This window comes from Pinus tabuliformis, chromosome 3_2, assembly GCF_031772625.1.
Source record: "Pinus tabuliformis cultivar Carrire ecotype Pingquan chromosome 3_2, CPIR1, whole genome shotgun sequence".
Taxonomy (NCBI): Eukaryota; Viridiplantae; Streptophyta; class Pinopsida; order Pinales; family Pinaceae; genus Pinus; species Pinus tabuliformis.
In genome coordinates, this window is record NC_142302.1 from 434,284,688 (window position 1) to 434,303,311 (window position 18,624).

General features: G+C 36.9%; 1 protein-coding gene across 1 annotated transcript; it reads right to left on the minus strand.

Annotated features, from left to right (window-relative positions):
• Positions 1-17,127: 17,127 nt before the first annotated feature.
• On the minus strand, positions 17,128-18,317 carry LOC149181178 (uncharacterized). The gene has a single exon (XM_089414106.1). It carries the CDS (start codon positions 18,289-18,291, stop codon positions 17,128-17,130), a length of 1,164 nt encoding a protein of 387 aa, XP_089270232.1. The 5' UTR covers positions 18,292-18,317.
• Positions 18,318-18,624: the final 307 nt, after the last annotated feature.

Genomic DNA, 18,624 nt, shown 5'->3' on the forward strand with positions numbered 1-18,624 from the left:
GATAAACTGGGTTCTGCACAGCAGGACCGAATTGGTACTGTGCCAGGTACTGTTGATAAGTAAATTGAGGTTGAATTGTGACAACCATACTTGGACCAGCTTACCCAACAAGCATTTGAACCGAAGTCTGAACTATAGGTCCTGACTGTGGTAAAGAGGCTTGAGGAGTTGATACAGGAACAATAGAAACCGGAGCTGCCGATACTCCAGAAGTAGATGGGGTAGATGGAGTAGAAGTTGCGATAGTTGCAGCAACCATTTGAGGCAGAGTACGAGGTGTACTAGGCCCAGGCTGAGAAACTACACCAGATGCAGAAGTTTGAATAGTAGACTGGACAAGTTGCTGGGATGGACCAGCAACCTTAGGCTGTCCAGATTGAGATGACAACTACACATTAGGTTGCAAAATCTGTTGAGTTTGAGATGGATCCCACACCATGTTCATTTCGGGGTATGGACCCATAGCAGGTTGAGCATATGGAGGACCATAACTGGGTTGAGCATAGGGCTGATAATTGAAAGGTACATTTCCAGCTCCTTGTACAAATGGTTGACCAGAAGGTGGTTGGAAACCTTGAGTTGGGTACTGACCTTGAGGTTGATAACCTTGAGGCACGTACTGAAATTGGGGTTGACCTTGAGGCATATATTGATACTGGGGTTGATCTTGAGGTTGATATTAAGTCTGGGGTTGACCTTGAGGAATGTACTATCCCGAAGGTATGTACTGTCCTTGAGGCTGCCCCCGAAGCGGTAATTGACTACCCTGAGGTTTCCCCCTAGGTGATAATTGACTACCTTGAGGTTGCCCCCAGGTGGTAACTGACTACCTTGAGGTTGCAGATTGGGAATAGTACCAGACATCATAAGGATTTGTTCTACGCTCAACGCTTCAGTTACATTATGACCAGGTGATATCTCATGTTCAATTGGTTGAGGAGATGCTCCTGAGAAAGTACCAGTGAGAGACTGATACCCCGAAGGAACAGAAGGACCGCCAAATAAAAATGTTTCCGGTGATTGGGAAAACATAGATGACTATCTCAACATATTCAAAGGAGGATAATAACCTCGGGGTGTAGGGTGAAATGGAATTCGAGGTGGTGAAAAACTAAGACCCGGATTTTCTAAAAAGTTGGTCAATGAGACTTACCAAGCGTTTCCCCTAATAGGACTGTAGAAAATTGATTCACGATCCCTAAGTTCTAAAGGTGTTTGATTTTCAGGGAGAATTATCTTTTCGTCCGGACTAACAAGTTCTTCAATAGAAATGTGTCCAGAAGGAAGATTTTGGGTGATTATACTTCCAACCCTGGGTGAACCAGGACCACTAGAAGTTGGAGATGCAAATCCTGAAGATGGAGTAGGCGGAGGTTCAGTTTCAGGTTCAGAAATTTTAGGTTCGTCAGCTAATTGACTACTAGGAGAAGTACTACCAGTAACTTCAGAAACTGAAATTGGTTCAGAAATATGCTCCGTCGGTTGAACTTGATACTCAGGATGAACAATTAAGGATGTCTCTCTGGCTTCCAGTGACCCAACTCTACTTTCACTACGTGAAACAAGAGCTCGTAGCCCTTCCAGTTGACTTGGTGTATACTCGGGAGGTTTCCCCCGAAGTCTACGGGATTGTCTCGGTAATTCAGCCACGATTAAAGATTTAATTACTTCACACGCAATCAAAGAAAATCTCAAGAAAACCACCTAAAGTCTCTAAAGAACCAAACAATTTGAAACACACGCCTAAAAAATCTAAGAGTTCAAACCACACACAAACAGTAACTTTCCGTACCAAAAACACTAGTTGGTGATGAAATCCAACGTCACAGAATTCAATACAGAAAGGGCGGTTGGAACAATTACCCTGACAACCTGCTTAATGAAACAGACTGGCACAAGTTTCTTCACAAAACTGTCTCGAGTGAAGAGAACCCCCCAGAGAGTCCAAGTGAGTCTAGTCGACGTCTACTCCAGGTATAGTGGGATCTTCCCTCCACCATCACCTTAGGAAAGAATCTTAAGATTATGGTCACTAAGGTTACCAACAGAAACAAATATACCTGGGGGAACAGTCTACGATCTGATACACACGCAAGGGCAGAGTAACAAAGCTCAATCCCCTTGAAGGCTCCTTGATATAATCCAAGGTTGACTAACAAGTGACCCTAGGCTCCTCGATAATGGTCAATCCGAGGTTTACCATTTTTAATACGTGTATATCTACTATCGTTCCCAATGAGGAAGGATTGATTACCCCACTGGTTCAGATATGATCTCGTGCTTGACTCCTTTAAGAGGAGCTTCCCAGAGCATAGATGTAACAATTGAATTTCTTTCCTACTGCAAGATATAGCTACTTGTTTGTTTTAACTATCTTGGAGAGTTAATTACTCCCTACTCCAAGATACTAGCCTAAGCTATATTGGTGATAAGAGCCCTAGAAATAAAAAGATTGCTAGATTAATTTTAATTAAGTGTTATTTTTATGGGTTGTTTCTTAAGACAATAGGTATGGAGATGAAACTGGATGGTGTGAAGACTCGACTCCAAAAACACTACAAATGCACCTAAGATGATAAACAATCCTTTTTCCTTCAATGAATTCCTAGCTAAAAGAAAGAGTTGAGAATGCAATGCTTTGAAAAACAAATCTTTCCTTCAACATAGAAATGAAAAGAAAAAATATTTTTTGTCTTTTTCAATGAACTTGAAACGAGACTACTAATTATGCTCACGAAAAATGAATCCCTTTTTCTTTTCAACACTCAAAAACTACAAAAAACAAATTCTTTCAAGAGAGTTTCTACACTTTCTAGAAAACACTCAAAACGATGAAAAAAACTAAGCTTGAGATCTAAAAATTTCTAGAAACCTAATGGAAATGAAAGCTTCAAATGTTTTTGAGGACGTTTTACTATTCAGAAAACTAAGGATTAATTCGTTCAGAATCACAAATTAATCAAAAAACATCCAGCTGTGTTTTCTTTTATAAAAATGAATTTCAAAACTTTTAACCAAGTTCTTTCAAAGATTTGCAAAGAGAAAATGGAATCTATTTCTCACCAAGGGCAGACTTCACAAACTAGTCAAACTTATTAAGAAGACACAAAAACCAGGGTAATCTAAGGTTCTTGAGACTTCTAATCTCTAAGTCACTACAAAGACCAGGTGAAGATCAATCCAAGCAGGCAAAAACTTCTAGAAAATCACCAAAAACAAAAAATGCCAATGGAACTTACTTGTAAGATAGTTTTAACAGGACATATGCGGATCTGGGTAGGGAATAAAAAATGTAAATACAACCTAAACCTAACTGGGCAAGAACATTTTAGGTTTTTCAAAAATTTTGACAGGGTCCGCAAGCTTCCAGTATAACAAGATGCGGTACCGCACTGTGCACTAAAGAAACAGTGCGGGCATGTCCGCTCTGTATTATATAGATAGAGTGCGGTCCTCTTAAAAATTTCGAAAAAGCAAAAATACTCCAAATCCTAAATAAAAACTAAACTACCCAATCCCACACACATCAAGCAAAAACCAGAAACAAGAACAAGTTTCTCAAGACAAAGAAAGAGGAAAATCAACAACTCAAATTCAGTTCCCCAGTGGAGTCGCCAATTTGTTGGCCGGATAAATCATCCTTGCAGACAAGGCCAATCTTCCTAGTATCTAATGATATCTAGCAACAAGCAGAGAAAGCAAATTTATCTTTCTCTAAACATATTGCATTTCATAATAAAAACTATAGAGGTGTTAGACCCTACCTTAAGTCCAACGCTAGTTTGTAGCAGCCAATCTTCAATTGTCCGAAAGAGTTTCCTTTTGAGAACCTGCAACCACAAACAAGCACACATCAAATAACACCTGCATAGCTAATATCATAAAACATGTTCATTATGGTGATCAAGGAGTCCATAAAACAAACCATGAAACATAGCTTACTGAGAAAAATAAAATTGATTGTATTAACTTTGAAATAGAAGAACTTTACAACCTTTGGTGCCTTGATGCTGTACAAGCTCTTCCCAGGGTCCAAACAGGAATCTCCTCTTCTTTGACAAGCCTCACACTCTTCCCAATGAACTCACAAGGTATGTAATCTCTCCTCACAAGCTCAATTAGGAAGACGAAATTCCAACAGCATTTCACCTCAAAAATATTCAGCTTTCTTAACCCCTTAGTAACCAACCCAATGCCTCATTTTATAGTGTAGAGGAAGGAAGTTACAAGTTCCACCTCTAAAGGGATAGAATCCTCCTTCAAAGGGATAATCTCCTCACATCAAGGGGTTATCTCCTTAAGGTATGGAATGGATGAACCTTAAAGGAGCGAACATGCCACCTCAAGATTCCCTTCTAGAAACTTCTAGAAATGACTCAAAGTGAGTTTTTAAGAATGCACGTGCGCCTTTTTAACTTTTACATGAGTCCGCACCCCTTACATAGAGAAAGAGCGGTCAGGTGTGCAGGAGACATGACCATTAGGTGCGGGACCGCAAGTAATGCTAAGAGAAAGTGTGGAACCAGAGTTTTATAGATTTTTGAGGACTTTCCCTCATTTTCAAGGCTTGAAATGAAGAACTGAGGTTTAAGACTTGCAAAAGAGGACAGTATGAGTGGTGATAGACTCACACAGACTGCAGAATGTCATGGTGACATTTTTTAGTGTAACAAGATGCCAATATGCTTGGACCGATCATGAAAAACTAGATTCTTGGAGAGTTTGATACAACTCTAATTTTCATGGTAAATCACTGTAAGATCCATCTACTGACCAAATAACCCAACAAGGATCTTCCTCATCCAGATAGATTCACAAGGTTCTTGACTAGTAGACATGTACTCTACTTCTATTGAACTGAGTGCAAATGATCTCTGCCTCATGTTATACCAAGAAAATATTGTTGAACCAATACTGAAGATTCCCCCTAATGTGCTCTTCCTGTCGGATGGACTCCCTACCCAATCTGCATCTGTGAAGCCTTGAACCTTCACTCCCTCTGTCTATCTGTACCAAAGACCAAACTGAGTGGTGCCTTTGAGGTATCTCAACACATGTTTAGTTGCCTTCAAATAGAGTTTGGTTGGCTTAACCATTTCTTGACTAAGCGGTTAACTGCAAAACATATGTCTAGTCATGTGTTCACCAAATACATAAGTGAAACCAGAAGCTGCCTGTAAATAGTAGACTCTACTACTTCACCTGAAGTAACATCTTCCTTCCTCCAATTCCCTTCTAGAGGAGTCTCCATTAGTTTGTTGCTCTCCATGTGGAACTACTTCAGTATCTCATTGAGATACTTGCCCTGAAAGACAAACAGTTCGTCATCTCCTTTCCATACTTCCATACCAAGGAAATAATGCATGAGCCCCAGGTCCTTCATCTTGAATTCTCTTGCAATATCCTGTTTACAATATTTGACCAACTTCTCATCACTTGTTAGAATTAAATCATTGAAATATAATACTATAATCAACAATTTACCTTCAACCACAATGGTAAAGGTTCGCATCTTCTTCACTTTTGGTGAAGCCCAACCAAGTGAAATAATTTTCAATCCTGTTGTACCAAGCACAGGGTGCTTGTTTCAATCCATTCAATGGTTGCTTGAGTCTACAAACATGTGACTATTTTTTGAAGGTATCAAATCCTTCTGGATTCTCAATGTACACCTCTTCCTCAATCACTCCATTAAGGAATGATGTCTTCACATCCATCTAATGTATCTTCCATCCCATCTGTGCTGAAAGTGATATAATAGATTTGATTGAAGAGTACCTTGCTACTGGAGAAAAGGTCTCCTCATAACCAATTCCCTCCACCTAAGAGAACCCTTTGGACACAAATATGGCCTTATGTTTCTCCACACTCCCATTTGTTGCTTGCTTTACCTTATAAAGTCATATGAAACTCGCCACTGACTTGTCTGCTAGTCTTGGGACCACTTCCCAAACAATGTTTCTAATATTGGAGTCATACTCCTCTACCATGGCATCACTCCATATTTCTTGTTGCACGCCTTCCTTGAATGAGGATGGCTCAATCTCTACACTCTCACTCATCAGAGCCATGCAACCAGTGTTCCAATCTGTGACCTCCTTTTCCTGCGCTGTCATGTAGGTGCTCCCACATTCTCTCTAGAATCATGCATCAATCTGTTGGCCTCTCTGGTGAACTTCCTTCCATCTCTGGAAGTCTCTTCATGTGTGGGTGCTTCCATTATCTGCTCCTCTGCATGTGGATTCTCCACATCATCCTAAGGTTCTTCCTTTGGAGCTAAAAGCTCCTCATCTCCATGAAACTAAATCTCCCTCTCAAGGGAACATTTCATGGCATTTTCTTCATTGAAATTCACATCTCTACGAACAATTGTCATCCTGTGAGAGGGCAGGTACAACCGATAGTTGTGAGGTGTATCATTGTACCCCACAAATATTCCCAACTCCACTATCGACTCTAGATTTTTTCTTGCATCCTTGGTAACATGACAGTAAACTGATGAATCAAAGATCCTAAAATGTGCCAAATTCTGTTTCTTACCAAAAAAATCTTCTTCTGATGTACTCATTCTAGAATCCGATGAGGACTCTTTTTTCTGCACATATACAGTTTTGTTGCATGCTTCATCCCACGAGTGCAATGGTAGGCCCTAATCATGTAACATTTCCCATGCATCTCACACAATACTTATGTTCTTCCTTTAAGCCACCCCATTTTGTTGTGGGTTATGGGGTGCTATTAACTCTCATCGAATGAATTTTGATGCACAAAATTTCTTGAATTCATTCGACACATTCCCCACCATTATTTCTCCTAAGAGCCTTCACTTTCCTTCCAGTGCCTTTCGCAACAAGTGCTTTAAATTCAAAAAATTTAGAGAACATATGATCTTTCTTCTACATGAAGAAAATCCAACAATTACATGAGAAATCATCTACAAATATTACATAATACTTATGCTTGGATATGGAGGCTATTGATAATGGTCCACACACATCTGAGTGAACTCTTTCAAGGATCGCTTGTGCTTGACTATCCTTATCATGAAAGGTGGAGTTGGTATACTTCCCCAATGTGCACCCTTTGCATGTATCTCTCTACTCTAGTGCACCCTTGGGAAGTCTTGTAGAAATATGTTGCATGATCTTAAAATATTTGTGGTGTAAGTGACCCAATCTTCTATGCCACAACTCACCGATGTCTCAGCTCTAGACCTTCTTTTCTTTTGTGCTCAATGCTCCAAAATATTCTACATCCAATTTGTAGAGGTTCTTCACCCAAACCCTTATTCGCATCACTTGTCCTGAGGCTATGTGAAGAAGAAAAACCTTTCCTTTGTTAAATATCACATCATAGCCACGGTCGTCCAACACAGCAATTGAAACCAAATTCTTCTTCAAACCCGAAACATACATGACATATTTTATTGTGAGAGGAGAACCAAACTCCCTCTGAAAAGTAACAGTACCTATGTCGATCACGCTATACCTTCCATCATCTCCCATCTCGATGTCCATTTGGAGGTCCTTCTCCTCCAAGTCACTAAAAAATTCTTTGTTGTTCGTCATATGGAATGAGGCTCCACTATCCAGATAACACACAATACCCATCATTGATGTCACCATGCATACAATGATGGTGAAATCCAAGTTTAATTTTGAAGTTAGAGCTTCACCTGTTGCTCCTCCTAAGGGCTTCTTGTTGGCCTTCTTGGGTGGGACACTTCATGGCATAGTGTCCCTACTCATGACAGTGAAAACTTTTAATCTTTGACAAGCCCTTCTTCTTTCCATCCTGACTGGGATCCCCTTTGGATTGAGATTTCTTCCATTTCCCTTTCTATTCCTTTCTAGGAAAGGCACAATTCTCCTCATCATCATGCTTGGATGAGAATCCATCTCTGGTGTTACACCGAATCTCTTCTTGCACCAAGTCAGACCACAAACGATCCCACTCTAGTAACTTCTCCCTCCCATTTACTGAATCCTAGTAGTTGTGCTAGCTCTTGGGAATGCCTAAAAGTGCTAGGCTGATAAGATCATCTTCACCAAATGTAACACCAAAACTTCTAAGCTCACCCTGACATTAGGTGAACTTGGTCAAGTACTTTGGTATTGTGTCACCCTTCTCCATCTTGATTTTCCTGAGCTTTTCCTTTAGTTCCAGCTTCATGTGGTCATTGTTATTCTGAAACAAGTCTATCAAGGCCTTCCATATTGCATATGGAGTCTCCTTACCATGGAATTTCAAGACAATATGATCTCAAACTCTTTCTAGGATAATCCTTCTTGCCTTTGCAACACATTTTCTCCACTCTGCTAGATCTTGAGCATCAGTTACGAGAGGCTTAGGAATATCTTTTTATATGAATTCCTTAAGCTCGTTGTCTTCCAACATTGCATCCATCCTGTCCTTCCAAGAAATATAGTTTGTACTACCCTCAAGGGCATATTTGAGTCTCAATCTGTAGAACGACATCCTGCTGGCTCTAAAGAATGATACTGCAAATTCAATTTCACCTACAAAACACAAACTCATATTCTCCTCTTCTAGAGTAATTTATGCTTTGATACCATGTAGAAATTCCTTGTAGATTCAAATTGCTTATGTAGTTTTCTAAAACAAAAGACTTGAATCTACTCTACTCATCAATGGAAACAATTAAACGACCGTGAAATTGTGAATCATACAAGAGAAAGAATTCAATCAACACATTACACGATGATTTCCCGGGGAAATCCATAGCTAAAAATATTAAATGACCATAATTAAGAGGGGAAATATCTCAAATTATCTCTTGCTGATTGAATGCATTTTCTTCAAAGTTTTGAAAACTTTGTAATATGTTGATAAATATGAGCATAGGAATGATGAGATTGTAAGTAATGTAATAGCTAAAATGCCTATGCACTGATAGGCACGAGGATAGTGAAATGTTAAATGCACATAGATATTCCATGGTGCACAAAAATAATGATTGATCATGCATATGGTATGAGAAAATGCTTAGAGTATTAGGATTTCATCAGAAAGTTATGGTGATTAACCATAGATTGATAAATATATAACTAGGAGAAGGTTGATTATATTATTAGAAATGTTGATGAGGTTTCTACAAAGGGTGTTGTGGGGAAAAGGATAGGGATGATAAAGTATTGATCAAGAGGCTGGTGAAGAAGAGTGTGAGAAACCTCCCTAAAATACCAGTTGATCAGGTAGTATCCAATAAATAATAAGATCTAAGCATGTATGTTGTGGTATGTTTAAAACATTGAATTTGAATTACACAAGAATGCCCCTCTTGAAAATATAAAATTTGTAATGGTATGAATGCATAAATGGATAGTAAATGAAGAGATGGAATTGATTAGGTTCTAGGCGACATTAATGGTCACCTAATCATTCCAAAGTGCTTGGAATAAATGGTTATTTGTTGATTGATGGCATATTGAAGGGGAAATCATGTTGTATCTACAAAACATGTCATTGAATGGATGGAATTTCTCATAAGTTAGATTATTTTCATATTTCAAGAATGTATAAGAATAATAAAATGGATGTAGGTAGCGCGTGAGCATGATAATGTGCATGATTTGATGTGCATGTTTGAGGAATTGTTCGAATGAATGGCTAAATGAACAATGTAAATGCATGCTTATGAATTTTACATTTGAAAATGGTTTATTAAAGAGATGAAATTATTAGAATTGGTACTAACTCGTGAAACTAAGATCATCTCAGAGGTTGTTAGACGTTGCAACCAAGAAAAGTTGAAATATGATGTTATCATATGTGAATGGATTACCATAAATATTTGGTTGAGGTGGAAAGATACAAAAGATAAAAATAAATGATAATTACTCTAACATTCATAAAACAAATTTGACTTTTTTCTATAAATTTAACTGTGCAAGATTGACATGCTAAGATAATAATGTGGCCTTGTAAAGTAGATATATTATGTAAAATGATGTGTGGAATCTAGGAAGAAATAACCATCCTGATTTCCAATGACTATGCAGGAAATAGATAAGAGTGCTATGAAATTCTAATAATGCAAAGAAAATTCAAAAGGGAGAACCCTTTACCTTCTCTCTATTAATATTTTATTATGAACAAAATGTGTTGAAATGTAGAAAATTATATACCTATAAGAATGCTTACATAAGTGATATAAAAAAGGAAAATGATCTTGGTATACCCAATATTGAAACAACTTGTGTACATAAGAGTGCAAGGGGGAGTGACCCCTGGGTTGCTATAAGTACTAGTTTGGTTGTTATGTCATTTTTTTAAAAGATGTCAAATGGTAAAGTGCCTTCAAGTGGAGCATGTTGAGATATTGTTGATATATATTATTTTTTTGTTGAACGACTATATATGCAAAGAAATTGAAATGGTTGTTGAATAGAATAACTATAGCAATGTGTGGATTAATTTGACTCAAAGTTGATGTTTGGATGACATCATGCATTAGGAAAGGATGAAGGCTATTCTAGGAATTTGATATTAAAATAACCCTTAATGGAAATGGGATTTGGGGCAAGTAAGTGCCTCCAACCATCAAAATATTCTTAAAGAAAACCATTAACTAAACACGCATAGTAATGAAATCCATGAAAAAATGGAAATTAGCCATACTATAATGATGAGTAAGTTGAAGGAATTGGTTAAGAATTCCTTGATGTTTCGTTTATATTGTCGTTAAACTAATTTCAATGGAATTCACGTATTGCATGAATCCCCAAGAATGACATCATTAAGGTAGAAAGATACCAATACACATATGATTTGGTAAGATAATATAAATATGTATGAATTTCCCCGATGGATAGTTGTCAGATAGGTGAGTAGCATGCTCACAAGTTAAAGATGATAATGGTGGATAATATGGAGGAAATATGGGCTTTTGAAATTGTGAAGCCCATGAGAATGCAACTTGATCCACCCAAGAGGTTGTGTGTGTGACTCCAAAAAGGGGATGGTTGAAAACCCCTTGAGTCACAACAACTTGGGTGAGATTGTGATTGAACCTTGTTTAACTGAGGAGGGAAGTGAAGAAAGCTTCAACCGAGGAGGGAAGTGAAGGAAGCTTCAACCTAGTTAGGGGCTTCAAGGAAGTTTTGAAATATTGTTGTGATTAAGTCACAAAAAGCACTAGAAGATAGATATGCGTTAAGGGACTATGAGAGTAGTGAAGGGCTACTTTTTATTTGTGTTAGCCGAATCGACCATGTTTTTTATGTGTTAATAGGCATGGGCTCAGTGCTTGAAGTGTGGAGTATCGAATCTTGTATGTAAAAGAGAAAATGAAAATGAAACACTTAACCTTGACATTTTTATTTATTAGCATGATAAGGTTTTAATTTCCATATCATGTTTTGAAAAGGTTGGGATAATTTTGAATGTGTTTTGCAGTGCAATTATTTTCCCTTTATTTTCTTGGCACGCAGTTGACTATGATGTAAGGATTGACTATGTGATGGTTTTGAAAAAAAATTAGTAATTTTCGTAAATGATATATTGAAAGGATTTATTCCAGAGAAACTAGTACATTACGATTGAGTGTAAAATATAGATTGAAGGTATAATGTCTTGGGTGTGACATGGAATGTATGACCTTGATGAAGGATGGGAATCTTATCACCTATAAACAAAAAAAATCCAAAAATTAGGGTAGGAGTATCCTAGTTGTGAGACATGGATTCTATATGAAGAAAGCTTGGAAAATAAAATTTATGCTTGAAAATTTTCTGATAAATCTCATGGGAATATATATGAATGTGATATAGGTGAATTCATTTATCTATATAGGGATAATATAAAGTGACTATAAATCAAATTGGTGTAGTGAAATGCTTGAAAGTATTCCATGTGATGCCTCCTTGGAGGGATTTGGTAAATTCCCTAATTGGAATAAATAAAGGTTGAGAAGCAGAGAGCCAGGGAGCAAGCCCACTAAAATGATATTGGACCCTAGGGAAAGAGGATCTTGGTCAAGTACATCGCCCAAGGAAGGGGATTACCTAGACATTGAAATCATGAGTAACTATTAGGAAGGGGAGACTTGTCACACACTCACTAGATTGAGAGAGTGAATGGGTACATTTGATTACAAGTAGTGAGCTAAACTTGTTACCTGTGGAAGCATGATGAAAAAAGGATAACCATATAGATAATTATTATGGTCAAATAAATAGTTTATTCAGATTTGTGATTCAAGAAATTTCTTATGCTTAGAAAAATATTTTAATACACCTTTATTCTAATAATTATTGTAGGAATTCCATAAGTATGAAAGTGACTAGCCCATGAAGAAATTTCCATTGATCAACTCGCTCCAAGTCTCAATCTATAGAACAACATCCTGCTGGCTCTAAAGAATGATACTGCAAATTCAATTTCACCTACAAAACACAAACTCATATTCTCCTCTTCTAGAGTAATTTATGCTTTGATAGTAGAAATTCCTTGTAGATTCAAATTGCTTGTGTAGTTTTCTAAAACAAAAGACTTGAATCTACTCTACTCATCAATGGAAACAATTAAACAACCGTGAAATTGTGAATCATACAAGAGAAATAATTCAATCAACACATTACATGATGATTTCCGGGGGAAATCCATAGCTAAAAATATTAAATGACCATAATTAAGAGGGGAAATATCTCGAATTATTTCTTGATGATTGAATGCATTTTCTTCAAAGTTTTGAAAACTTTGTAATATGTTGATAAATATGAGCATAGGAATGATGAGATTGTAAGTAATGTAATAGCTAAAATGCCTATGCACTGATAGGCACGAGGATAGTGAAATGTTAAATGCACATAGATATTCCATGGTGCACAAAAATAATGATTGATCATGCATATGGTATGAGAAAATGCTTAGAGTATTAGGATTTCATTAGAAAGTTATGATGACTAACCATAGATTGATAAATATATAACTAGGAAAAGGTTGATTATATTATTAGAAAGGTTGATGAGGTTTCTACAAAGGGTCTTGTGGGGAAAAGGATAGGGATGATAAAGTATTGATCAAGAGGCTGGTGAAGAAGAGTGTGAGAAACCTCCCTAAAATACCAGTTGATCAGGTAGTATCCAATAAATAATAAGATCTAAGCATGTATGTTGTGGTATGTTTAAAACATTGAATTTGAATTACACAAGAATGCCCCTCTTGAAAATATAAAATTTGTAATGGTATGAATGCATAAATGGATAGTAAATGAAGAGATGGAATTGATTAGGTTCTAGGCGACATTAATGGTCACCTAATCATTCCAAAGTGCTTGGAATAAATGGTTATTTGTTGATTGATGGCATATTGAAGGGGAAATCATGTTGTATCTACAAAACATGTCATTGAATGGATGGAATTTCTCATAAGTTCAATTATTTTCATATTTCAAGAATGTATAAGAATAATAAAATGGATGTAGGTAGTGCGTGAGAATGATAATGTGCATGATTTGATGTGCATGTTTGAGGAATTGTTCAAATGAATGGCTAAATGAACAATGTAAATGCATGCTTATGAATTTTACATTTGAAAATGGTTTATTAAAGAGATGAAATTATTAGAATTGGTACGAACTCGTGAAACTAAAATCATCTCAGAGTTTGTTAGACATTGCAACCAAGAAAAGTTGAAATATGATGTTATCATATGTGAATGGATTACCTTAAATATTTGGTTGAGGTGGAAAGATACAAAAGATAAAAATAAATGATAATTACTCTAACATTCATAAAACAAATTTGATTTTTTTCTATAAATTTAATTGTGCAAGATTGACATGCTAAGATAATAATGTGGCCTTGTAAAGTAGATATATTATGTAAAATGATGTGTGGAATCTAGGAAGAAATAACCATCCTGATTTCCAATGACTATGCAGGAAATAGATAAGAGTGCTATGAAATTCTAATAATGCAAAGAAAATTCAAAAGGAAGAACCCTTTACCTTCTCTCTATTAATATTTTATTATGAACAAAATGTGTTGAAATGTAGAAAATTATATACCTATAAGAATTCTTACATAAGTGATATAAAAAAGGAAAATGCTCTTGGGATACCCAATATTAAAACAACTTGTGTACATAAGAGTGCAAGGGGGAGTGACCCCTAGGTTGCTACAAGTACTAGTTTGGTTGTTATGTCATTTTTTTAAAAGACGTCAAATGGTAAAGTGCCTTCAAGTGGAGCATGTTGAGATATTGTTGATATATATTATTTTTTTGTTGAACGACTATATATGCAAAGAAATTGAAATGGTTGTTGAATAGAATAACTATAGCAATGTGTGGATTAATTTGACTAATAGTTGATGTTTGGATGACATCGTGCATTAGGAAAGGATGCAGGCTATTCTAGGAATTTGATATTAAAATAACCCTTAATGGAAATGGGATTTGGGGCAAGTGAGTGCCTCCAACCATCAAAATATCCTTAAAGAAAACCATTAACTAAACACGCATAGTAATGAAATCCATGAAAAAATGGAAATTAGCCATACTATAACGATGAGTAAGTTGAAGGAATTGGTTAAGAATTCCTTGATGTTTCGTTTATATTGTCGTTAAACTAATTTCAATGGAATTCATGTATTGCATGAATCCCCAAGAATGACATCATTAAGGTAGAAAGATACCAATACACATATGATTTGGTAAGATAATATAAATATGTATGAATTTCCCCGATGGACAGTTGTCAGATAGGTGAGTAGCATGCTCACAAGTTAAAGATGATAATGGTGGATAATATGGAGGAAATATGGGCTTTTGAAATTGTGAAGCCCATGAGAATGCAACTTGATCCACCCAAGAGGTTGTGTGTGTGACTCCAAAAAGGGGATGGTTGAAAACCCCTTGAGTCACAACAACTTGGGTGAGATTGTGATTGAACCTTGTTTAACTGAGGAGGGAAGTGAAGAAAGCTTCAACCTGGTTAGGGGCCTGAAGGAAATTTTGAAATATTGTTGTGATTAAGTCACAAAAAGCACTAGAAGATAGATATGCATTAAGGGACTATGAGAGTAGTGAAGGGCTACTTTTTATTTGTGTTAGCCCAATCGACCATGTTTTTTATGTGTTAATAGGCATGGGCTCAGTGCTTGAAGTGTGGAGTATCGAATCTTGTATGTAAAAGTGAAAATGAAAATGAAATACTTAACCTTGACATTTTTTTTTATTAGCATGATAAGGTTTTAATTTCCATATCATGTTTTGAAAAGGTTGGGATAATTTTGAATGTGTTTTGCAGTGCAATTATTTTCCCTTTATTTTCTTGGCACGCAGTTGAATATGATGCAAGGATTGACTATGTGATGGTTTTGAAACAAAATTAGTAATTTTCGTAAATGATATATTGAAAGGATTTATTCCAGAGAAACTAGCACATTACGATTGAGTGTAAAATATAGATTGAAGGTAGAATGTCTTGGGTGTGACATGGAATGTATGACCTTGATGAAGGATGGGAATCTTATCACCTATAAACAAAAAAATTCCAAAAATTAGGGTAGGAGTATCCTAGTTGTGAGACATGGATTCTATATGAAGAAAGCTTGGAAAATAAAATTTATGATTGAAAATTTTCTGATAAATCTCATGGGAATATATATGAATGTGATATAGGTGAATTCATTTATCTATATAGGGATAATATAAAGTGACTATAAATCAAATTGGTGTAGTGAAACGCTTGAAAGTATTCCATGTGATGCCTCCTTGGAGGGATTTGGTAAATTCCCTAATTGGAATAAATAAAGGTTGAGAAGCAGAGAGCCAGTGAGCAAGCCCACTAAAATGATATTGGACCATAGGGAAAGAGGATCTTGGTCAATTACATCGCCCAAGGAAGGGGATTACATAGACATTGAAATCATAAGTAACTGTTAGGAAGGGGAGACTTGTCACACACTCACTAGATTGAGAGAGTGAATGGGTACATTTGATTACAAGTAGTGAGCTAAACTTGTTACCTGTGGAAGCATGATGAAAAAAGGATAACCATATAGATAATTATTATGGTCAAATAAATAGTTTATTCAGATTTGTGATTCAAGAAATTTCTTATGCTTAGAAAAATATTTTAATACACCTTTATTCTAATAATTATTGTAGGAATGCCATAAGTATGAAAGTGACTAGCCCATGAAGAAATTTCCATTGATAAAGCAGTGGAAAGGGAAAAGATCATGAATAATGATGATGATACAAAGGAGAAAGGATGTTGGTGTAGTTAAAAGGTAATAGTCCATAGACTGTTGTAATGAATAAACGACACTTGAAATAGTGCAATGTTATTAAATATGACACTTGAATTGGTGTAAACGCTGAGGGAATTTCTCCTTTAAGGGGGAGGGTATTGTAACATCCCCAACACTTCACTCTGTTGACATTTTAATTGTAATTAATTATGTTATTGATCCTTGTATGGGAATGTAAATGTAAATGGCCAAAAGACCCAGAATAATTGCAATTACAATTTAAATACCATCTAATGAAATAGTGTAGCCTTGATATGATATGGACCATGAGAAGTAATGAGGAGTAGGATATCCAACAAATGGGAATAGTAGGATTAATGTTTTCTAATGGGTTATTGGTTGAGTTAAATGCCCATAAGCATCAATATTTTCAACCTTTCCCCAAAAAAATATCTAATGTGAAGGTGCAACGATAACTACTAGTAGTTATGAGAGGAGTGGGAAGTAGTACCAAGACTATTCAAGGCTATGGGAACTTAACCACTAACCAACATGGGGAAATGTGATAGAAAACTAATCAAGGAAGAAACGCAAGGAAACTGGCCTGTGAAGGACATAAAAAACATAGAAGGGAGAAAAATGAAAAGATACTCACATGCGAGGACAAAGGTGATAAGAAATGTAGAAGACAGAAGTTTGGATCAAACACACAGGAGCTCACAGGTGCAGATCACCAGGAGCTCCCACCAGCAAATGCATTCGCTCAGTTATTATTCATTAATCATCAGAAATTAAATAGATACATAGGCATAAAACAGATTCCTAATTAATAGGAACTGAATGTCAAATAAGGAGCAAATCATAACTACGTAACCTATTCTCCATTAATTTCTAACATCCCCCCTTAATGGAGAAAGGGATTTTTAAACACACCTAAAATGTCCCTAAACAAATCAAACTTCAGTCTTCCTAGTGGCTTAGTGAATTGTGGTTCCTGTGTGGGAAGATCAACAGCAGTTGTAAGCCTATTAACAACCTCCATAGAGTGCAGGCTCATGTCCATATTGACAAGTACTTTGAAATAGTCTGCTATATGTACTGAATTCATCAACTTCAGAAGCACTTCAACAGCAATTACAGGATTGTTTTCAACCAATTCTGGGAGACAACGTGGAGACAACCCACAGTGATAAACAAGCTTTGGATCAGCTTCAAGCTCCATGAGGACTCTCTGCTGTTGTGTAGGCGCAAGTGCTCCTTTTAGAGCTTTGCCTATCAAATCCCTAACAGCAGCTCCACGACTAGTGTCAGCACACATGCCTTTATCCCAGAGCAACTCATGATTGTTATCAGGTGTAAGCCACACTAACTCTCCATTTTGTTCAGGAAGCCTGGGTGGGACTGGCCTAATCCATGGTGGTTCAAGTCCTTTCAATGATGTATTCTGAATCAGGCCAGCTGCTGCTGTCTCTCTATTTCCACCACCTATTCGATATTTACCTAAGGGAGTGGAGTCATCAAGCTCAGGTGCATCTGCATCACAGCCTTGGGGAATATTTGGATCTCGTATTACATTTTTGATAGATGCATTTTTAAAATAACTTTTATATGACTCTACTGGTAGCTTATCAGAATATTGTTTCTGCAGTTGCTCACGAGTCAAGAATGTATGTGCATTTGGATCAAAAGTCTTGATGTACTCGGCTGCAGTTTGGCTTACAATCTCCTTTTCGTTGTTGTTGCTATGTGTAGAACCAAGCAAATGAAGCGGAAATGCCCTCTCCACAATGTTAGCACTGTCATCAGAGGCAACATCAATGAGGAAAGAATTAAATGGATTCACAAATGACTGCACCCCACAATAGAGATCATGCAGAATATAAAATGCTACCAAGCGCTGAAACTGCTTCAAGATTCTCTTATCCTCTATGAGGAGGACAAGAGTGCAGCAGATATCGAAATGATCATGGCGTTTGAATTTGGAAAAGAATTCGGGGATGACGCTCTCCAGCGTTCGATCCTCGCTGAGCAATGCCAAGAGAGCCTTGGTATCTGTCACATTAATCATTTTGATATCTGTCAAACTAATCAATTTTTGAGAACTTTGTTGAGGGATCTGCTCACTCGCTCCCAGCTCTTGGCCACTGTCACCTAAACCTGAGAACGAATAAGAGGTAGATGGCCTCCACTCCATGCTTCCGCACAGCCACAGATTTTCATTGTATTGGAGCCCTCCTGCTGGGGCATTCTTGCCTGAATTTGGCAGATCTCCCAAGATCCATTGTTCCAGGAAACACTGCTCATCTGGAAAAGAGCCCGCAGAGCGACCTGCATCTTCTATACATAGATTTTCTTTAGCAATAGAATACTCAGACAACCCAAGATATGATTCCAGAGCAGA